The following is a 24,069-nucleotide window of genomic DNA, read 5'->3' on the forward strand; positions in this document are numbered from 1 at the left end:
CACTCTGTATACATAAAAATAACATCTGGAGAAAAATAGAGCAGCTCTATGACTACAGAAACTCAGATGACAAGTTAGCACTAAGCAAAGAACGGAAAGCTGAAACGTGGAAGTGATATATAATCGAGCTATATGTGCTCATTGAACTTCAAGGCAGCATTTTAGAAAGGCAAGATGAAGTAAAATAAGATCCGATGAGAGGTAGGATACTGCGTGAAGAATTTGACGCATCGCTTCAAAACCTAAGTGGAAGCAAGGTCCTTCGAGTAGACGGAACTGACTCAGACCCATTGAAGTCCGTGGTAGCGCAAACAATGACCAAACTATTCCATCTAATGTGCAAAATATAGGAGGAAATGTAACGAGAAGATGTAAAAATTCATCAGATGAAGGAGGCGAAAAGGAATACAGACATGTGAAAAATTAGATTGTTAGTAAATGTAAAACGGGTAAGCACCGATAGATACAGACTTTAAGAAAAGTATAAAAATTCGTTATTCAAAAAAAAGGAGGCGCTGACAAGTGTGAGTACCACCGAACCATCAGTTTAATAATTCATGTTCGAAATATTCTGACAAGCGTTATTTACGAAGAATCGAAAAACTTGTAGAAGCTGACCTCAGGAACTAATCCTTCGACTTGTCTTGGAAAACAGCTCGAAGAAAGGTAAAGCTACTTTTGAAGCAACTAAGATTTAGAGAAAGCGTTTGACAATGGTGAATGAAATACACTCTCTATAATACTGAAGCTATCAGGGGTAAAACACAAGGAAAGAAGAGTTGTGTACAGCTTGTACAAAACCCAGACTTCTGCTAGAAGAGTATAAAAACATGAAAGGAATGCGGTGGTTGCTATGAGTATGAGGTTGTAGCCTATCACCAATCTTATTCAATCAGCACATTGAGTAAGCAGTAAAGGAAATCCGGGAGAAATTTGGAAATTAAAGTTCAGGGAGAAGAAATAAAAACTTATACATTTCCCGACGACATTGTAATGTTGTTAGAGATGGAAACAGATTGTACATCTACATTTATACTCCGCAAGTCACCCAACGTTGTGTGGCGGAGAGCACTTTACGTGCCACTGTCATTACCTCCCTTTCCAGTTCCAGTCGCGTATGGTTCGCGGGAAGAACGACTGTCGGAAAGCCTCCGTGTGCACTCGAATCTCTCTAATTTTACATTCGTGATCTCCTCGAGACGTATAAGTAGGGGGAAGCAATATATTCGATACCTCATCCAAAAACGCACCCTCTCGAAACCTGGACAGCAAGGTATACCGCGATTCAGCGCGCCTCTCTTGCAGAGCCTGCCACTTGAGTTTGCTAAACATGTCCGTAACGCTATCACGCGTACCAAATAACCCTGTGACGAAACGCGCCGCTCTTTTTTGGATCTTCTCTATACCCTCCGTCAACCCGACCTGGTACGGATCCCAAACTAATGAGCAATAGTCAAGTATAGGTCGAACGAGTGTTTTGTAAGCATTTTCTAAGGACTCTCCCAGTGAATCTCAACCTGGCACCCGCCTTACCAACAATTAATTTTATATGATCATTCCACTTCAAATCGTTCCGTACGCATACTCCGAGATATTTTACAGAAGTAACTGCAACCAGTGTTTGTTGCGTTATCATATAATCATGCAATAAAGGATCCTTCTTTCTATGTATTCCCAATACATTAGTCTAGGTTAAGGGTCAGTTGCCACTCCCTACACCAAGTCCCTATCCGCTGCAGATCTTTCTGTATTTCGCTGCGATTTTCTAATGCTGCAACTTCTCTGTATACCACAGCATCATCCGCGAAAAGCCGCATGGAACTTCCGACACTATCCACTAGGTCATTTATATATATTGTGAAAAGCAATGGTCCCATAACACTCCCCTGTGGCACGCCGGAGGTTACTTTAACGTCTGTAGACGTCTCTCCATTGAGAACAACATGCTGTGTTCTGTTTGCTAAAAACTCTTCAATCCAGCCACAAAGCTAGTCTGATATTACGTAGGCTCTTACTTATCAGGCGACAGTGCGGAACTCTATTGAACGCCTTCCAGAAGTCAAGGAAAATGGCATCTACCTGGGAGCCTGTAATCTAATAATTTCTGGGTCTCATGAACAAATAAAGCGAGTTGGGTCTCACACGATCGCTGTTTCCGGAATCCATGTTGATTCCTACAGAGTAGATTCTGGGTTTCCAGAAATGACATGATACGCGAGCAAAAACATGTTCTAAAATTCTTCAACAGATCGATGTCAGAGATACAGGCCTATAGCTTTGCGCATCAGCTCGACGATCCTTCTTGAAAACTGGGACTACCTGTGCTCTTTTCCAATCATTTGGAATCTTCCGTTCCTCTAGAGTAGACGGCTGTCAGAAGGGGGGCAAATTCTGTCGCGTACTCTGTGTAGAATCGAACTGGTATCCCGTCAGGTCCAGTGGGCTTTCCTCTGTTGAGTGATTTCGGTTCCTTTTCTATTCCTTGGACACTTATTTCGATGTCAGCCATTTCTTCGTTCGTGCGAGGATTTAGATAAGGAAGTGCAGTGTGGTCTTCCTCTGTGAAACAGCTTTGGAAAAAGGTGTTTAGTATTTCAGCTTTACGCGGGTCATCCTCTGTTTCAATGCCATCATCATCCCAGAGTGTCTGGATATGCTGTTTCGATCCACATACTGATTTAACGTAACACCAGAACTTCCTAGGATCTTCTGTCAAGTCGGTGCAAGAGTAGTTGAACGGAATGGTAACAGTCTTGAAAAATGATGATAACATTAATATTAACAAATGTGAAACAATATTAATGGAATAGAGTCGAATTAAATTATGCAATGACGAGGGAGTTAGATTAGGAAACATGCTCAAATGTGTGTGAATTCGTTAGGGACCAAACTGCTGAGGTCATCGGTCCCTAGACTTACACACTACGTAACCTAACCTCTGCTAAGAACAACACACACATCCATGTCTGAGGGAGGACTCGAACCTCCGTCGGAAGAGGCGGCGCAGTCCGTGACATGGCGCCTCAAACTGCGCGGCCACTCTGCGCGGCGAATAAGATTAGGTACTTAGATACCAAGACACTCTTAGTAGTAGGTGAGCAGTAAAATAGCTGATGACAGCTTAATTAGAGAGCATATAAAATGTAGACTAGCAATGATAAGAAGAGAATAGAAGCTTTTGAAATATGGTGCTACAAAATAATGCTGAAAATTACATGGGTAAATTGAATAACTAATGAGGTGTTACTGAATCGAGCTAAAAAAAAAAACTTTATAACACAATATGACTAAGTAAAAGAATTGATTTTTAAGATACATCCTGAGGCATCAAGGAAAGTCAGCTAGGTAACGGAGGAAGGGTGGGCAGTAAAAATGTTGAGAAAGATCTAAGCATGGACACAATAATCTGGTTCAATGGATGTAGGTTTCAGCAGTTATTTGGAGACTAAGAGGCTTTCCCTTGATAGACAAACGTGGAGATGTTCATCAAGCCAGTCCTCGGACTTGGCAAACAAAGAATGGATGACCAAATAATCCCCCAAATATGGAGGAAGCGGTGAATCAGACATATCCAGTATTTTCAGAAAATGTTTTGTAGTACGTATTTTACTGGCACAGTCACTAGACAATCTAACCAATACCGACCAATCATTTGTCAAGTTCAGAACATTATACAGGACAGTGATCCGCATACTCCGAGGATGACTTTTGGTCAGACGTCAGTAGTAAGTTAATTATAGAGTAACTGGGTCTGTTGAATAAGTAACATAATTATTTCCTAACTGTTAGTCGGTTTCATATCTTGTTGTTGTTGTTGTTGTTGTTGTTGTGGACTTCAGTATAAAGACTGGTTTGATGCAGCTCTGCACGCTACTTTGTCCTGTGCAAGCCGCTTCGTCTCCGAAAAACTACTGCATCCTACATCCATTTTAATCTGCTTGCTGTATTCATCTCTTGCTCTCTTCTCTAGATCTTTTAACTCCCACACTTCGCTTGAATACTAAACTGACTATTCGTTAATGTCTCAGTATGAGTTCTATCATTCGATCCCATCTTTTATTCAATGCCAGACACTTCCCAGTTCTGCTCAGGACTTCTTTATTAGTTAGGCGCTCTACCCATCCGGTAATCCTCAGCATTTTTCTATATTACCACATATCAAAGTCTTCTGTTCCGTTCTCGTCTGCAGGGATTGTCGTTCATGTTTCACGTACGTACAAAAGTACGTTCCACACAAATACCTTCAGAAAAAATTCCGTAATACTTAAATTTATATTCGGCGTTAACAAGCTTATTTTCTTCAGAAATGCATCTCTTGCCGATAGCAATATGCATTTTCTGTCCTCTCTACTTAGGACTTCATCAGTTATTTTGATATGCAAACAACAGAACTCATCTACTAGCCTACTGTTAATGCCTCATTTCCGAATCTAATTTCCTTTTCATCGCCTGATTTGATTCGGCTACATTCTATTACCCTTGTTTTGCTTTTATTGATGTTTATGTTATATCCTCCTTCCACCATACTGCCCATTCCTTTCATTTAGTCTCCCAAGTCGCTTTCTGTCTCTGACAGAATTATAATATTATTAGGAGCCTCGAAGTTTTTATTTCTTTTCCCTGAAGTTTAATTCCTTCTCCAAATTTTTCTTGGGCTTCTTTTACTGCGTGCTCATTTTACAGATTGAATAACATCGGGGATAGGCTACACCCCTGCCCGACAACTTTCTCAAGCACTGCTTCCCTTTCATGCACTTCCTTCTTGTAACTGCGTTCTGATTTCTGTGTAAGTTGTAAATAACATTTCGCTCCCTGTATTTTACTCTACTTTCAGAATTTCAAAGAGTGCGCTCCAGTCAACATTGTCCAGTCTTTATCTAAGTTTGCAAATGCTATAAACGTGGGTTTGTTTTTCTTTAAAACATATTTTAAGCTAAGTCGTAGAGTTAGTAGTGCATCACATGTTGCTACATTTCTCCGGAACCCAAACTGATCTTACCTGCAGTCGCCCTCTACTAATTTTTCATTCTTCTGTAAATAATTCGTGTTATTATTTAGCAACCAAGACTTATTAAAGTGATAGTTCGGTAATATTCACACCTGTCAGCGCAAGCTTCCTTTGGAATTAAAATTATCATATACTTCTTGAAGTCTCATGGTCTTTACACAGTCTCGTACAGGTACAGTGGTACTGCGGGAATGAAGTCTACTCCAGGGACCTTGTTTCAATTTAGGCCTTTCAGTGCCCTGTGAATTTTCTCGCAGTAGCAAACTTTATCTACTTTCTTTTCCCTACTACGAACAGTACAGTGTATAATTGCATACGTTTCTTCAAACAAGACTCTCGCTCTCTCTTCAATTACGCCAGAACTCTGCCTTACTGCAAAATCTTGTAAAATTAGTTGACGGATTATGGACGGAAATCGACGGAAAGGAACTAACCTGCTGTTCACCTTCACTGATTTAAGAACATTTACTTCTTGCTGGTAGAACTGGATTTGAACCACCGCTCTCTAGAACTCAAGACCAGTATGCCCGGCGTTCCCAAACGCTTCACGGACAACCTACCACCAGCCGCTATTCGTATTTCGTTTGAAAGCTACATGAACTGCAGAGAACTACGCCCTATACAGATAGGTAGGCATGCATTTGACTCCTGGCTCACACAAGATGTCACATTGCAGTACAATATTTTCCTCGTATTTGAGAGAAAATGTTCCAGTTTCCTATCCTGCATGCTTAGCTTACGTATTCACAGATTTTATGAAATTGCTTCAAGCACATGTTCCGATTTCTCTGATCTTTAATCTTTTATTTTCATTTTGCATCTCAAGAACTACTACAGAAGCCTTGAAACTTTCTGCAATGAAGCACTGAAAGTCATTATACAGAGAGTGAACAAAAATACCTAAAACACATTACCATGCCTAACATGATGTAGGAAACCCCTGACACTCAAACAAGCTTAAAGTAGTCTCGAAATGGATAAATAGAGATCACGTTTGGTTTTCGAGGGACTTTTATACAATTCTTTCCCTAAAATTTGGCAAGTGAAGGTACTTGTAATCAAGGTGGACTGTGACCACGCACCTTTCCATTGAAACTACACAACCTGAGCTCAATAATGTTTAGACCTGCCGACTGTGTGACCACGGGAGACGCCACTATACATCCTCACTCTCACAAAACCAATCCTGGACGATGGGATCTGTGGAAACAGCGACCATGTTCTCTTGGAACGCAAAATCACCATTAATGAACAAACATTGTACCGTGGTATGGAGCTCATCGGCCAAGATGGTCACATAATTTTTGGCAATAATATGACTTCGCAGGGTACCCATGGGGCCTATGAAATACCATGACCTGGTTGCCCACATAACTGCCAAACCCCCACCATATTTTAGTCTTGGGACGCAAAGCCGACCAGAAGTTGAAAACGGTATCAACCAAGACTCATCCGGCAAATGAAATTCCTGCATTGTTCTGTAGACCAAGTTTTATGCCTTCGACACTACGTTATCCTGCTATGACCATTTCCATCACTGACGTGTAGTTTTGGAATTTCAGCTCTTCCTGCAGTTCCCAGGTCATGTAGCTCCTTTCGTGTTGTTTTTATGTTGACAGGGTTCTCCAGGGACGTTTGCAGCTGTCGTCCTCCTTCTTTCTTCGTCATAGTCCTCTTCTGTCTGTCACGATCACTCAACACAAACTTTCGTCGGCATTATGACGTAGACTATGACGATTCTGTCCGCTTTCCGTGTATGAAGTGGTCTTCGATTTGGTGCCTCTTGAAACACCAGACATTTCGGCTACCTTGGTTACGAGAGCACCCACCAAAAAGCACCAGGTATTTGCTCACGTTCCAAGTCACTTAGCTCCGACATGATGCACCCGCAACTACACAGAACACTGTTCTGACCCCAAATCATACTTATAGCGTGAGGGGGACACTGCATAGGAACCGTTCGCGGTCAAGTGCTGTATAGGAGTGCAACCTACATGTTTGTCTGGAATCTCCATTTAATGTTGCAGCATACATTTCTTGAGGTCTTCCATATTTTTGTCCAACTGCTACACGCGTTTCATTTAATTGAAGTTTGTCATTTCTTTTTAGACATCAATTTGTGATTTTGTTTTTAATTGGTACCTACTTAAATAGATTCTTTATTCCAGAATAACTGTTTTTGTCTCTCTCTCTCTCTCTCTCTCTGTGTGTGTGTGTGTGTGTGTGTGTGCGCGCGCGCGCACCTGTCCGTCTGTCTGCGTTCCTGTTTTGCAGCTAGAAATAATAATGTGTGTCGTATTAATTCGCATGGGTTTCCTCATGACCATTAACACTCATGGTACAGGAGCTGGGGAAGGTAAGTCACTGTGCCCTCATAGCATTTCATATTTCAGCTGCGTACTATAATCGACACTGGTGGAATATTAACTCAAAAAATATGACTTCACCTTCTTATTCTTCCTCGTTTTGAACACTGACTTTGGCTTTCTCTTTTTAACAAGAATCCAGCAAATTTTCCCACAGCTTTTGAAATAAAATAAATTGCTTAATGTAACCTAAACTCGTCTGACGGGTCTCTTATCTCCCTACGGAAGTTTAAAAGCAATAATTACAGTATCATTATTCAGGAAAACTATTCACACGTAAGCAGTGTGCATGCGGCAGGAATGGCGTTGTTATGGAGAATTATTTACCCATCTTGGAAACACACAGATTTTTTTTTCATTCTAAACTAATATAGATCATGACACGGCTTTCGACAGAACTTGCAATTACGTACTTTCCCTGTGACATTTATAAAACTAACGGTAAAATATTCTACGTTGATAGCCTGCTTCATATTTCTTCTACACGATCAACGTTTTCGATCCCTCTGCTGATATGTTCTTCAAGATCTTGTAGTGTTCATGGTTGACTGTTCAGTCAACCATGGGCACATAGTATGCTGAAGAAGATACCGTTAGAGGGGTCGAAACGTTGATACTATAGAAGAAATATGAAGCAGGCTAACAACGTAGAATATTTTACCTTCAGAGACAACGGCCATGAAAGCATGTAGATTCAGTTTATTAGTGCAATAAAGATAATGTTTGTTACAAGACTAAATTTATGGCTCACCATCTACATGTATAATCCGCAGACCTTCTCACTCATATATTCAATAAATCCGTATTTTGTTCACTAAGGCGCAAAACTATTGAATGCGTTCCGTAAGTGTAAGAACGTCACCTCAACCCTGGTGCCGTTACCTACGGCGCTCTAGATCTCGTGGACGAACAGAGCCAGCTGAGCTTCACGAGATCTCTGTTTATGGAATCCATGTTTTTCTTCCTGCGGAGGACATCCCCGTTCTCCAAATGGATCGTAAGATATGAATATAAAATGTATTCCATAATTCTACTACAAACTGACGTCAGTCATACAGATCTGTGCGTGTACCTGTTCGACGACCCTTCTTAAGCATAGGAATGACTTGCACAGTTTCCAATCGCTTTGAGCCCTTCGTTTCCCTGCTACGGTCGCAGGTTCGAATCCTGCCTCGGGCATGGCTGTGTGTGATGTCCTTAGGTTAGTTAGGTTTAAGTAGTTCTAAGTTCTAGGGGACTGATGACCACAGCAGTTGAGTCCCATAGTGCTCAGAGCCATTTGAACCTTCGTTTCCCAAGCAACGTAAGATCAACTGCTGAGAGAATGGGAACAAATTCTTAAGCATATCTTGTGGTGATCAGTCCAGACGTTTATTCCTTGTTGAAAAACTTTAATTGTGTACATCTGCGGAGTACGCCTGGTTAGAATAATAAAACTACGGATACCTTTTACGGGGCGTTCAGTCGTATGACGTAGGTTTTTAGGAACAAAACGTAAGTTTGTGCCTTGCTTGAAGCTGAAACTGGCGCTACCTGGTAAGTTTACAAGACAATAGCCAGTCTTGACGGGGCCGAAATATTCTGGGAAAGCAAGTTAGTCATTGCGAGACTATAGTCCCTGAAATAGGAAGGGATAACCTCCCAGCTAGCTGGGATGCGGCCCTAGAAAGAGTTTGTGGCTTGAAGACGGCGCTACCCGGTGGCGACCACAGTAAACCCGTGATTCCTCTCCCACAGGTACTATCGGCTGCCCAACAGCGAGTACGTAGACTGTCAGCAGTTCACTTTCCACGTGGAGAGACAACCTCTGCTGTACGACGGTCATCCATTGGCACGTAGACCACAATGAATTACACTTGAACATTGCAAAAATTTGTTTCAATTAAAAATCCTAAATAAATGTCAGACTAACTGGGAGGCCTGTTAATTTATTTTCTCTTCCGCTGTCACTTACCTCAGTATGTCTTTTTGGCACTCGTTCGATGACCACAGGCGAAACCGTATGATATTCTTTTCCAATGAAACTACGAGGGTTGCCCAGAAAGTAATGCACCACTTTTTTTTCTCAGCCGAAAACAATGCTACGAATCCGAAACGTTACGTTGTGTTATCTGAAGTTTCCTGAGTGAGCTCGCCAAGTTTCCGTCACTTCCGACAGATAGCGTAGTTGCAGGAAAATTTCAAAATGGCGTCTGTAGGTAATGTACGTCATTGAATTTCTCACCGCAGAGAAGGAAACTGTGGTGAAGATTTACAAACGCTTGTGCAAAGTCTATAGAGCATCTACTATCGATAGAAGTACAGTTAGTCGCTGGGCATGGAGGGTGAGGTCATCAGAAGGCGGTTCGGCGGAGCTCCACTATTTGAAGCGGTTGGGGAGACCATCCACAGCTGTTACACCTGACACACATGACGTAGCCCCCTTGGACTTCCACTTGTTTGGGCCATTAAAGGATGCCACTTGTGGGAGGCATTTTGAGGACGAGGAGGAGGTGATTCACACAGTGAAGCACTCGCTCCACCATCACGACAATGACTGGTATAGACTAGTATAGACACTCCCTTGTTCCACGCTGGAGGAAGACCATAGAACGAGATAGAGATTACGTGGAAAAATAGGGTGTGTAGATAAAACATCATTCTTTCGTGTGTGTAATTCCCATTATGTTCAATAAAGAATTGCTGAAGGAAAACATGGGGTGCGTTAGTTTCTGGGCAACCCTCATGTTTCAGAAGAATGAATTTAGTACGTATTTCTGTCTGTCATCTTCCGTTTCGGTACGAATACGATTACTGAGCGTTTGAGTAGGCGATGTTGAAATATTTACTGACAGTAACTTAGGCTGACATGTTGCCTGCGTGATGCGGTGCTCTCTTTGCAACAATATTCTATGACGGATGTATTGCCAAATAATGGTTCCTTCCACTTTAATACAGCGTACTGTTACTTGTGACATTGGTTACAAGCTATTCTACTGTAAAGGAAAGTTAAAATCCAATGCCAACATTTTGGTTGGGTGCCAACGGACATCTACTTCCTTGTCGTATTCTAGTAGCTGAATCTCATTCGCCTACTTTCAGTAATCATCCACGATGGCACTGGAGTTGACAAGTTTTGCGTTTCCACGACGAACACGTTCCGACCACAAACTACCGTTTGTCAAAGTCAGGCAAGTTAATCCCAGTTATCTGTAATGAGGAAGACGTATTTATTGAGTAAGAGATGGAAAATTTTTTTTATGCAGTGTTCAGCAAAAAACTTTTAAAATGTCGTGAGAGTTATTATGAGGACTTCAGAGCAGTTGCCCACTAGCATTCCATCAAAGGTAGGTCTAATTTCGGTGTTCGTTATATGAACGCGTTCAAAAAATGGTTCAAATGGCTCTGAGCACTATGGGACTCAACTTCTGTGGTTATCAGTCCCCTAGAACTTAGAACTACTTAAACCTAACTAACCTAAGGACATCACACACATCCATGCCCGAGGCAGGATTCGAACCTGCGACCGTAGCAGTCGCACGGTTCCGGACTGCGCGCCTAAAACCGCGAGACCACCGCGGCCGGCTATGAACGCCTCTGAGCAACTTAAAAAAGCTGAAATAGAGCCCATACAGTAATTCTATGGAGATAGGATAAAATGGACTGCAATAAATAAAGAATTAACGATACTGAGAAGTTCACAATGCACTACATTTTTTTGTAAATATTCACCATGTATTGGAAATGACCAGAGACGTGCCCATAGGTTCTGGTATTATCATATTTTCAACAATCTACTACCACAGGAGATATTTTCACAAGTACAGCCTACTGCAGAAAATGTTGGACCTCTAAAATGTAAATGAATTTGAGTCAGCAAAGTCAGTTAAGAAAGTTTACATGATTGGACTCAGAAGCAGAATTACCGTTTCATCCACTGCATTAGGGCAAGAATTTCTATGAAATATTCAGTGTGACGAAGAGAACTGAGACCAGGAGCTAAGAACAAGACAATAAAGCGAAAACAAACAGAGTACCAATATGGAATCAGGTGTGTGGAATGCTATACATAAAATGCTCGTTACTCTTTAAAAGTAGTCTTATGAATGATAAATGCTTTTAACTTTATATCACTTTTATTTCTAAACAGTCAAGAGAAGCACTTGAATATGATTTGATATGTACTATGCGACAATATACTTAATTAAGTTCTTACGAAAATGGTTCAAATAGCTCTAAGCACTATGGGACTTAACATCTGAGGTCGCCAGTCCCCTAGACATAGAACTACTCAAACCTTACTAACCTAAGGACATCACACACATCCATGCCCGACGCTGGATTAGAACTTGCGACCGAAGCAGCAGCGCTGTTCCGGATTGAAGTGCCTAGAACCGCTTGGCCTCAGCGGCTGGCTTAAGTACTTACAACATTCTAGAAAATAGTATGTGAAAACTATGACTAATATTATTCATATTTACTTCCAACTTTACAAAATGTATCTTAAAATATAAATCAGTGATTATGTTTAAATTTAAGTATCGAGTGTGACTAACAGCCAAACAGTAATGCATTTGATCCATTTTGAGTGTAAACCTACCAAGAGAAGGATACCTGAAGGAGAATGTATAAAAAATATGGTGTTGAAGCTGTTCATTATTTAAAAGATAGCAAAAGGAACAACTTTTGAAAATGTGAATTCATTATAATAGTATAGATAGAAAAATTCACTGCATCAAATAAAAATTGAATAGCTAAATTTTTTTAGTTTTGGAAATAGTCAGGACAGCATAAATGTTACGAATGACTGAGAAAGTCATGCACACGCTTTCAAATCATGGAAGTAGTGAAGGATGTTCTGTTTCAGTAGCATCTTAAGTAAAATTCTTTAAATGGCAGATTGTTTCCTGCTCTTTGAAAGAGTTAGTGTAGATGTAGACCTCAACGACTTATTACAGTGTAGTAACGAAAAATAAATTGAGAACCACATGTGTATATTGCACTTCTGTTTATTTTCTTTCAAACACAAAATTAAAAATATTGTTTCACAAGAGGACACATTCAAGAAATTCCTTCTATCATCAGACAACAACATTCATTCCTCATAAATTAATTTGACTATATCTACTGTCAGTATTATTTGTACACTGTATATCTTTTGGCAGCATCGTTTAGTTTCCTCATTCTGTACAGTTCAGTAGTTGGTCAGTAGTGGTATCCACCATTTCCAGCTCCAGCTCCAGCTCCGGCGCGCCCCCTGCCGTAGCCGTAGCCGCCGGCGGAGTAGGCGGTGAGTCCAGTGTCCTGGTACTCTACCGTGGGCCTGTAGCCGCCCTCGTCCGCCTGGTAGGAGACGATCTGCTTGCGGCCGTCAGGCAGCAGCACGCGGTACTGGCCCTGGGCGCTCTCCCCCTGCCTGGACTCCTCTTGTCCAAAGTCACTCAGCGTGTTGGCGTCCTCCACCGAGTAGCTGAACTCGTAGTTGGCCGGCTCCTGGTGACAAAGGGAATGCGTTTGTAGCACCCGAGCTGTACCTGACACATCTACTTGGGAAGTAAACTAGAGCACTGCACATCAGGTGATGGCCTGATGGTGGTACGTAGTACCGACACTGTTAGCCAGTAGGAAAAAATAAAACTGCTGCTATACGCAAGAGCAAATAATATTTTCTGATTGTGTTCGTTGCCCCTCCACTTGACACTACACCATGTACTTCTGTACATCTTTAAGACACAAATTTTTTTCGATGTTGTCTACCCCAAATTATTGAACAGCAGTTTACAGAAAATAATGACGAAAACTGGGAAATATCTGTCTGTTTTGCTGACCCTGCTTAGAATTAATCGTGATGCAGATAGCCTTGTTATCAGGAAACAGAATTACGAAGTACGAAATAAACAACTATTCTTCGCTGTGTGGGGTTTTCTTGGGTTGCCTGAGTTTTAGACGTACATGTAGGAGAGAGCTTACAACACACGTCCAACTAAAGTAGAGTGACTCACACCTTGGTATGCCTCACTGTTTTGGAATGGAGAATTTTAATATTTTTATACATTTTAGAAGACAGAATGTATCTTTAACAAAGTAACTGCTTTTAACACAAAAACTATTCAGTGATTTCTTTCACATTATAATAAATAACTGGAATAAAAATTTTGGATTTAAAATCTAGTTTACTCACGTTCTTAGCATGAATGATACAAATCTGGTATGCAGATAGTCTGTTACCAAGGAGTGGAAACCAGAAAATCGTTACATTCTACTTGTGTCACAATGGTTTTGTTCCATTGCCTTAAGAAAAAAAATTGAACAATACATTGCAGGGAGATTTTTAACCAACTTTCATCTTGATTACAGTGATTCACGCTGTGGTCCGACCCATTGCTCTGAAACTATCTTAATACTTATGCAGTTTAGAAAACTGAATCACAGGATACGTTTGTCCTACCTCAGCACCTTATAATAATATTCTTCTGGGCGTGTAACCACGCAGTCAGCCCATAACTAATTACCAAGGTTTCGATTACTGTTACAAGTTGTTTTCTTCAGTCTGACTATTCAGTATTTTATCATATAACGACCAGTCACACTCCTAGAATAATATTATTGGTATTGAAAGCTGTATGAATTTAAGTTCGTTCAGGGTCACTCCGATACAGTGTATCGAGTCCTACATTCACTATAAAGTCTGAATCAGTAAGAAAATCCAGCCTGAATATTGACTTGCGAAAATCCTACACGGATTATGCAATACACACATAGATTTGAGTTTATGCGTAAATTCACGTAAATTTATTGTAATATGAAGCTGTACATTAAATATTCTAAGCAAATCAAATAAAGGACTGAAGAACAAGATGGTATCATTTATGTGTAAATAAGTACAATCAGACGTGGCTCCTTGTCTTTATCCTCCCTGTTACATCTCTGTAAGTCATAGCCGAAATTTTGGTAGTACTGTAAAGAAACTTGGCATCAATCTGAGACTTCAGAACGCAGAAATGTATAAGTAACAAACGGAAAAATGCCTTTGTTATTCACAGAAATTGTAACAGTTCTTAGACTATATATATATATATATATATATATATATATATATATATATATATATATATATATATATATATGTGTGTGTGTGTGTGTGTGTGTGTGTGTGTGTGTGATATGTATATGTAATATGTGATAGCAGAGAGAGAGCTTCTGTTTCGATCATATTTCTCTCATTTAATATCCATGAAGCGAAAACTAATTGGCGTTGGCGTTAGTCTTTTAACAACTATTTTAATTCACCCATCATTCCTTATATATATATTTGCTAAGTCGGTGATTAACAACATGCTCTTCATCTCTGAAGTACTGGAATTTCCTTATTTAAATACCCTACAATAAGTTCCAAGAAGAAATACTACACTTATTACCTTAAAATGCATCAATCACTACAATTATTAGAAGTAACACAATCAAGAATATCGTCCGGTCTGTCAAGACTAAATCCTAAGCAGCATTAAAATTATTCCTACATTGAAGGTGTTTAGAGAATTTTAATTCAAATACGTACAGCAAGTGGGTCCTCCTGGGCTCCAGCGCGACCGTAGCCGTATCCGGGAACTCCATACACTGGAGAAAGGCCACCAGCGTTAGCAGAGGGTGCACCGTACTGAGTGGAGAGCACGTCGGCAGAGTAAGAAGGAGCGCCGTACTGTGTGGACAGACCGAGTCCTCCGAAGCCAGTGGCGCGACCAGCTGCCGAAGGGGCGCCATAGCGAGTGGAGAGACCGCCGCCGAACCTCCTACCGGCTCCAAACCCCCTGGAGGAGGCACTTCCGAAGCTGGAGGAGACGCGAGCTGCTGGACCCTGGCTGGAAGCGCCTGAGCGACCGAAAGCAGCGCCTGTCAGCGCAGGAGCTCCGTACTGCGAGCTGAGGCCATTGGCTGCTGGAGCGCCGTACTGAGAGCTGAGGGAGGAGGCCGAGGGAGGTCCATACTGAGAGCTGGGAGGCAGGTACGACCGGTCAACTGGCGGTTCAGCGACGACGCACAGAGCAAGCGCTGACAGGACGACGTACACCTGTCAAAATGCAAATTTAGTATATAAATCCTATGTCACTTTAACATCCTGTCATTAACTGCAAGAGAGAAATTACCAGTAGCCGTATTCCAAACAATTAGTTCTAATAATGGGCAATAGTAGTTTAATGTGTAAAACTGTGTTTTGCATAATAAATTCGCGTGTTCTGCATTGATTGTGTAAGTAGAGACGTGCTTAACAATGGCAATAACCAATAACAACAATTAAGACATTTAAATAGCAATGTAACCGTGAAGCTTGTTATGATATTCATTTTTACATGATTAGTTTTCCTCCATGTCTACGATAACATGAGTACAGTGACTACATTACACACGCATTACATGAGGAAAGATTACAATAAAACAAGAAAAGTATGCTTTTTTAAATGCACAGTTCTGCTTACAGTTAATGATTGGAATACTAGCAAGAAGAATCTGTTTCAAACGTTGCCAACTTCTGCACACTCTTTTTGTTTAAGCTTTGAGGCAAACAGAAAGTGGTCTCTGTGTGTAATGAGTACTTGGGGAAACCATAGGTCTCTTAAATCGCATTTGGACATGGGTCCTCAGAACTTCTCGGGTAAGACTTTCGACGATGCACGATGTATTTAGCGTATCATCATCCACAGAAGGCTGTTTGAATCATTGTGACACTCTCAAACTGAGTAAATCAAGCCTTCATGAACCATTTAAACTCGTTCTGAAGAGATTTGCAGACAGTGACTGATCCTAATGATTCATCGCTGTTCACATTTAATGGTGAGCATTACATTTTTTTCTATTATTTCTTAGAATCACCTGAAAACGTTTACTACATCAGCTTCACACCAAGCTTCTATCTGTATCATTTCCCAGAACGCAACTCTATCTATGAATAGGTTTGAACGACTATAGACGTCATCCACTAGGTCGCACACACACAAAACAAGAGAAAAGTCACATAATCATGGACTCGAAAATGTATACTTCGAGAGCTAAGAGCACTTGTTTCGTAGAAGAGATGTGTTTCACACTAATAAAGATGCATATTATAGATGTATACTAGACATTTTTGCTTGGCCGCGCTGGTTTAGCCGAGCGGTCTAAGGCGCTGCAGTCACGGACTGTGTGTCTGGTCCCGGCGGAGGTTCGAGTCCTCCCTCGGGCATGGGTGTGTGTGATGGTCTTTAGGATAATTTAGGTTAAGTAGTGTGTAAGCTTAGGGACTGAGGACCTTAGCAGTTAAGTCCCATAAGATTTCACACACATTTGAACATTTTTGCTTGTTTTGGTGCATACTAACCTCCTTCCAAAATATGGAAACAAATAGCTTGAAATAGAAGAGATGTATTTCATAGTATCGAAGATAACAAGTGCTCATGGCTCTTAAGATATGCAGTTTAGAACCCATATTAACCAGACTTTTTTCTCGTTTAGGTATTAGGAACCTGTTCCTAAAGCTTGCTGGTGCCTTTTGGGACATACTGTACATAAATATTGTCAACGTCAGCTGCCCTGTGGCGAACTTCGAGGAAGACTACCTTCTCCTCTGTCATTATATACGCCAACAGTACCATAGTCTCTATTGGGTTTTCCAAGTCTTCGATCAACTATTTTACGGGTTTGTAGTTTTTACTGTACTTTTGTTGTTGTAGTATAGGACACGCTATAAATATTTTTGTGACAATCCGTTAAACACCTTCATGTCTTTCGTTGCTGTACCATTGCAATAACCAACATCAGATTGTCAACATAGCCATCCAACTGGTAAACTGAATTTTGAGCATTGAAAAACTTGCGACTAACCCTTTTATAAAACTTCCTGGCAGATTAAAACCGTGTGCTAGACCGAGACTCGAAGTCGGCACCTTTGCCTTTCGCGGGAGGACATTTGCCAGATGAGCTACCTAGGCACAACTCACGACCCCTCCTCACAGCTTTATATCTGGAATTCTTTCATAAGTAAACAGCATCAAATATTTTACCCAGTGTTAAGAACATGACGTGGTAGCTGACTACTGCCGCTATCTACTGACAAAGTTCCACATTTACCTAGCTGTATAGACACAACATGAAGAAACTGATCGTATCAATGGTCAATGGTAAGTGAACTATATTTGCATTGGGAAATTGTTGGGATCAACTACAGGTCCACCCACACATATCGACGTTTTTCGCAGCTCCCCTAAGACTCTTGAGGTATATCCAGTGACAACTTTTTTGGGAAGGACAAGGCCGATTTCTTTCTTTATGTACTCCAATCTGATATCGTGCCCCGTCTCAAGAGATCTTATGGACCATGGACGTTAGGGCACAATATTTTACAGTGTGGGAGAAACGTATTCTGCATGACAGACACTTTACACGTGTAGTAAATAAGCGAAACCAGCAACTGTTCTTAAATTAATAGGCAGCGCATGATTAATGACAACATGCGTCTCTGTGTATACTTTCCATGAGCCGATTGAGGCTGGTGACACTTCGTGCACTACGAGGCGATATTTTGATAAAGAAGGGAAAATCTGCCGGTGGACATCAGAATGCTGTTACGTAAAGAGAAATCGTGCAATTTGTTTCAGTTTACTGTAGCTTGTTACGCAGGCGCAGACACTCCCGAGATACCAATACCTGAACAGCACGGCACCCTCTCCAAGATGTGAGGTTGGCTTACCTTCATGTTGCGTAGGAGGCAGAGACCGCACCGAGAGTGGCCCAAGCAGATCAGCGTCCGGTATTTATACGCGTCGGGCCTCTCGTGGGGTCGGACCAGTTGCTCCAGATAGAGGGGAGTGGCGGATTCCCTGTCATTACGTCACCGCCCTGTCCGACCTTGCCGGTGATGCCCGAGAAGCCCCGCTGTGGTGACCCCATCTGCCTGTCTGCCACTCATTCCACATCGCGAGGAACCGCTGATTGCTTCCGGTGAGGCAACAAAAACTTGTGGTTTCCCAAACGCCCGTCCTTCCTTTTAAGGACACTGTTGGGAAGGTGTATCAATTCTAACCGTATAGCTGAGCGACGGTCTTGCGGACAGAATCAACTGTTTGTGCGGTCCGCCATTCTCAGCTGTATTTTATAATAAAATACATGTAACTGATAATAGCCGAATCAAAAAACGCCAGCTACTGTTAAGAGCTTCGTAAGTTGATCAGAGATTAGCAGTACTTCATGTTGTTATCTACACCCGTAAATGCGGTGGCACTCATTCTGCGAAATTCTATCAGTAGGGAATCCCGTTGTTAAACCACGCTACCACAGCAAACACCCCAGTCAGCGCCCAAGCTCGACTCCAGTGAATACCTCACTAAAACTTTAATTGCTGTCAAAACGGCCCGCTCTATCACTCGACTCCCGTGAACACATCTCTAGAAACTTATTTGTTCTCAAACTGGGGCCCGGCAATTTAAAATTCTTATTCCCTCTATTGGAGAGCTTTAATACAAGGTGTTTATAAATGAATATCGGGGTTTCAACGCTTTATAATATTTATTAACTAAAACTTACAGTTATAAATGATATCTCAAATGAAAGATTTTTAGACAACATAGTTGTGTGGAGATAACAGCGATTAATTTACGTGTAATCAATTATTCAAAATGACAGTCACAATCGCATTATTTATTTTGCCACCAACCGGTTTCAACCCGCGATGGGGTCATCTTCAGGGCAATTTACACCATTTGGTCGCTCGCTGGAGTCGTGCACAGGCAGGGTGAAGACTTCAGCGAGCGACCAAATCATGTAAATTGCCCTGAAGATGACCCCATCGCGGGTTGAAACCGGTTGGCGGCAAAATAAATAATGCGATTGTGACTGTCATTTTGAATAATTCAAATGAAAGAGCAACTCAAACAGTTTTACCAAGAACCTTATAAATGTTCAATGTGTGCACCATTTGTCACACTGCCCACATCAAGTCTATAGCCGAGTTCTTCCCAAACGTTGATAAGTGTGTCTTCAGTGATGTAGCAACAGCTGCTTCAATCCGGTTTCTTAATTCAGGGAGGTCTGCTGGTAGCGGAGGCACGTATACACGATCCTTGATGAGTCCCTAAAGGAAAAAATCGCATGGCGTTAGGTCGGGTGAACGTGGAGGCCATGCAAAGCAAGCCCTGTCATTGGGCCCCTTGTGGCCTATCCAGCGCTTGGGTACAGTGAAGTTCAACTTGTCCAGCGAATTGCGGCGGAAACATTGCACGCTGCGCATGCCGATTGGTGCCAAACACAACTTTTTGAGTTCCTCTTTCATTGCACATATCATTTTTAACTGTAAGTTTAATGTAATAAATATTATAAAGCGTTAATACACCAACATTTATTTATAGACAGCCTGTATAATACAGCTGATCATTATCAGCAACTGTACAATAATTTTATTCACGAAGGAGTCAGGTATGGTCATTAGTTGCGAATGGTAGGCATTTGTTATTTATTGGTTTCGAATATAATTCTACTTTTTTGAAAGGTGTTAACATTCAGTAGCTTCTGAAGCAGGATAACTTTACACCAGTAAAGAATAAATACCGCTTGCAGCTGTTGGATGTCACGGCCTTTCTGTCGAATGAAAAATATACTGCAGGAATTACAGCAGGTGCTCGAAAAGTTGCTCAGTCAGCTCAGAGATGAAGCTGGGTGTAGGGACTGAGATTTGTTATTCGGGGGTGAGAGGCCGTGATAGAGGGAATGTTTTCTAGTTTACCTTCCATTGCTGCCAACTCATGGACGTTTATGCCGTGTACCGATCAGCTACTATGGCATAAAATTTCAAGCAGAAGTAAAGGATTCATGAATGCGCGTTGTAGAGGAGGTGTTCAAATGCGGTACGTATTTGTATCAAGGAGTAGGAAATTAATTAAGGTCCTTGAAATACAACACACTTAATAGAAGAAAATTGACAGCGAAAGATACAGAAAACTTTCTTGGTCGTGTATCATATGCGTAACGCATGTTAATATAAGTACTTTTACCGTTGTTAATTAATCATTCGCTCACTGGGACAGAACAACAGTTCATCAGGAAACTAGTGTCACAGCTTCGAGTCACTTAGCAGAGAGACATGGACTGTGGGATAACGGGAACAGAAGAGAATATAAGCATTTCAGATGTGATTCTACAGGAGAATGTCGAAAATTAGGTGACTGATAAGGAAATATGAATGAGGAGATTCTCCGCAGAAGGGACAAGGAAAGGAATGTATGGAAAACACTGATAAAAATGATAGACAGGATGATAGGACATCCGTTAAGACATCAGGGAATAACTTCCACGGTAATGGAGCTATAGAGGGCAAAACTTTAGAGCAAGACAGAGATCGGTATATAACTGACGATGTAGATTGCAAGTGCTACTCTGAGATGATAAGAATGACACAGGAATGGAATTCGTGGCGAGCGGCATCAAACCAGTCAAAAGACCGATGACTCAAAAAAAAAAAAATCATAGGTCAACACATCTCCCACGGTTGGTCCGTATTCTGTTAAGTGTATTCCACGCCCTCCGGGCCACATCAAGTTCCCATGGTTTGTTGTTCGCATGTAGAAATTTCTGAAGATCTGTTGGACTATTATTGTAACACTCTCACCTCCAAGCAACATCGAGGTTGAAGTTATGGTCCGCCATGTTGCTAACAGTTCTGAGTGTGGGACGTCTGTTTCGTATCTGTTGATTTGGATAGCAGCTATTTCCTGAAGAAGAAGTAGCTGCCGCTTGTTGCACAATTCTTATTTTCCGTGAGAAGATTATTCTTTCCTCTCAGGTTAGGTGGTGTAAAGTGCCTCAGAAGAGGCAGGCAGAATACTAGAGTGGACTGTATTGGTGCAGCAACAATCAGCATTGTTCGATTTAGTTCTGTGTGTACCAGCTTCGTGTGGTTGCTGTTTATTCAGATAGTCCTGCAATACTTTGCCGCTTAGCATACAATGCTGAAGGCAGATGATAGTCAGATCGAAGCTGCGGAACTCATGTTGTAGCACATAATTTTGGCAGGATGTTATTTCTTGGCCTCAATTTAGCTGCAGTGTCTGTCAGATGCTGTCTAAACGACCTCTTACTTTCAGTTCCACTTCAAAATCGGTTTTTAGTAATCTCTAATCACATAGGATTTTGTTTACTTTCGTCAACACTAAAGTTAGATATGTGTATGTATATATCTAAAACATAAATCCAATGTCTTGTAAGAAAATAAATACATACGTTACTAAAGTCGCGTTCGTTCTTAAATAGCCATCGTCTCTTCTGAACAGAGACTTACGTCATAGGATGACCATAGTACATTTATACCCATCATAATCTAGTTATCTACAAATAGCAAAATTTCTAACTCGGGATGCCTGCAGAAGAAATATACTAGCAAGTATGTGTGTGTCTGTTTACTCACATTGTCATTTTTTAAGATAATTATTGGTGCAGTTGTTATTTATGAGACACTGACACACGACCTAGGTGTTATATTCTCTCGTACATTTTCAACCCTGCTTGGATTCATTTGGATTGTACCCCACGGGCCCATCACATCGATATGTGAGAGGTTCAACACTGACATATTCCGTGGGCTATACTTGACTCACTCACAACCGGTTGTCATGTGCGGAAATATGGAGAAAAATATTGTGAATCAAATATTGTGAATCTAGAGTCCATGCGACGATACCGGACTAACTGAATTCGACTTATAAATGTAGAGTCTTTGTCTATTATTTCGTTATAAAAGTTGATTTTAGAGCACTAACTAAAAAAATTGGCACTTTGAAGACTATCACCTAGTCTGAAATTACGACAGAAGCCAGCAGAATAACTTTGTGTGCCGGATCTGATGCAGTTTATGGCCAGCGCCATCCGGTTTGTCCATTTCACGCTAAATTACGTCGACGTTCAGTCAGCGGGCCAAAGCGCATCACTGCGTGTGAAATACACAGATAAAAGCTTCTAGCGCACAATTCCCAAATTGGTAGCAAACATGACGTCGGAAAGGAACCTCTGCCTAGGCTCAGCTCAGTACATCGTGGTACGACGTGTATATCAGGAGATGTAGATTCAACGAGTGGTAGTAATGTAAGAATAAATTATATCAAACTAAAAAAAATTGTCTAACTGGAAGTAAAAAGAAATAAAAAGCTTTTCCGACCTGGAAAGCCATTATGTTAAGGTGAAAACAAATGTTCAAAATTCTTAGAACACTGTGGCAGGAAACAGAAACAATCTACAATATCTGCAAATAAGAAGTGGGAATAACAAAAGCCGAACATCGATAAAGATAAGATAGTTTAAGAAGGGCAGAGGTAAGGAAGATATATGAAGCAGATTGGCACAGCCAATGAACGCATTTTTCATTACAAGACCTCTACGAATACCTTATGCTACGGTACCCGGAAATTGTTAGCTTGGCGCTGGAGAGAACAGTAGAGGGGAAACATAGCATCGGCAGAGCAAGACTATTGTTCACAAATTAGATTAAAGAGGAAGTTGTGGGTAGCAGGTACGTAGAGTCATTTCCCCTGACGACTTAAGGGTAAAAAAGCATAGGTTGATGTGTAACTTCCATTAATGGTAAAATGTTGGTCCATCTATTGCACCCGATTCCTTCTTCTCGCTGTTCGATTCATGTGAAGAGTGTCAGATGGTTGAACTCGTTTCGTACGGGCAAATGTTACTCTCATATTTTACGTAGTATTTCAGCTATCCGTTATTTATGTCACAGTTCGCTGATGAATGCAGTTCAACCAGCAGCTGCATCAGTTCTCTCAGACAAGTCATGGAAAATCAGTAGAATCCAAAGGTAATATGTTTGGAGATGTGATCTTAGATTTTAGTTACTTTTCGAAACACATGAAGAAATTTTACGTTGCCCTTTCGGTAGTTTAATCGTCGACGTTGTGCACCTCTTAACCAGACTGCGTTATCACTTGGGCTTGCATGAAAATTGCCTATAAATCTGTTGAAAAATGTTTAAAAATTCATTCAAGGCAAAGTTTCAAAAAAACAACCTGCTTTCAACTTCACACGATAGCATCCCAGTGCTAAATGGTGAGGAATGTTGAAATACCACGCGAAACCATGATTTAGATTACATGATCCCAGACAGTGAAAGGTATATACATAGGGTAAAATTTTGGAAGAAACTTTTGTATTGAACCAGATATGGTCAAATGTAGTATCGATTGTGTAGTAACGTCGCTGCTCAACAGCGATCGCTGGTTCAAGGTGTTAGGGGTAATGTGTTAGAGTAACTTTAGATACGGAAATGTGTGGAGGACACTCAAGTGTAGAGACGTGTTGTATCTGATGTGTGTTGGATACACACTTACTCGCTACGGGCAATAATGATTTTTTATTTGCAAAATACCATACTGGAAATAATTAAGGCAAAGAAAGTTGTTTTGTTACCAATGCAATGCGCGTATTCATAAGTGGTGATTAAGACAATGTATAGCACTCACATCCTATGATTTTGTTAAGCTAATTGTTAATGTATAATTAGTTTATTGTATGTTAATTGTGAGCAGTATTAATTTCCAAACAGTCAAAAACTACAAGATTTAAAGCTAGTGCCATACTGTTACTTACCACAAGTTAATACCATTTCCCAGATCCACGTCGTTTTTTACTAACTATTTTGTTCAAGAAGTTATTGTCTGTCATATTCGATTTAATTAAAATGTATGCTAAGCA

At 41.0% G+C, this 24,069-nt stretch overlaps 1 protein-coding gene across 4 annotated transcripts in view; it reads right to left on the reverse strand.

The window, feature by feature from the left end:
* The window catches only part of LOC126263647 (pro-resilin-like), a 209,052-nt gene that overhangs the window by 146,296 nt on the left and 38,687 nt on the right, over positions 1 to 24,069 (reverse strand). Inside the window, exon 3 of one of the 4 annotated variants that reach the window (XM_049960747.1) lies at positions 12,770 to 12,846. The exons of 2 other annotated variants lie outside the window; for them this stretch is intronic. In XM_049960747.1, coding sequence (XP_049816704.1) covers positions 12,770 to 12,846 — 77 coding nt within the window. Of the gene's footprint in view, positions 1 to 12,346; positions 12,847 to 24,069 lie in introns of those variants that run through there. One more of the 4 variants, XM_049960743.1, reaches the window with a different exon arrangement.

This window comes from Schistocerca nitens, chromosome 6, assembly GCF_023898315.1.
Source record: "Schistocerca nitens isolate TAMUIC-IGC-003100 chromosome 6, iqSchNite1.1, whole genome shotgun sequence".
Classification (NCBI taxonomy): domain Eukaryota; kingdom Metazoa; phylum Arthropoda; class Insecta; order Orthoptera; family Acrididae; genus Schistocerca; species Schistocerca nitens.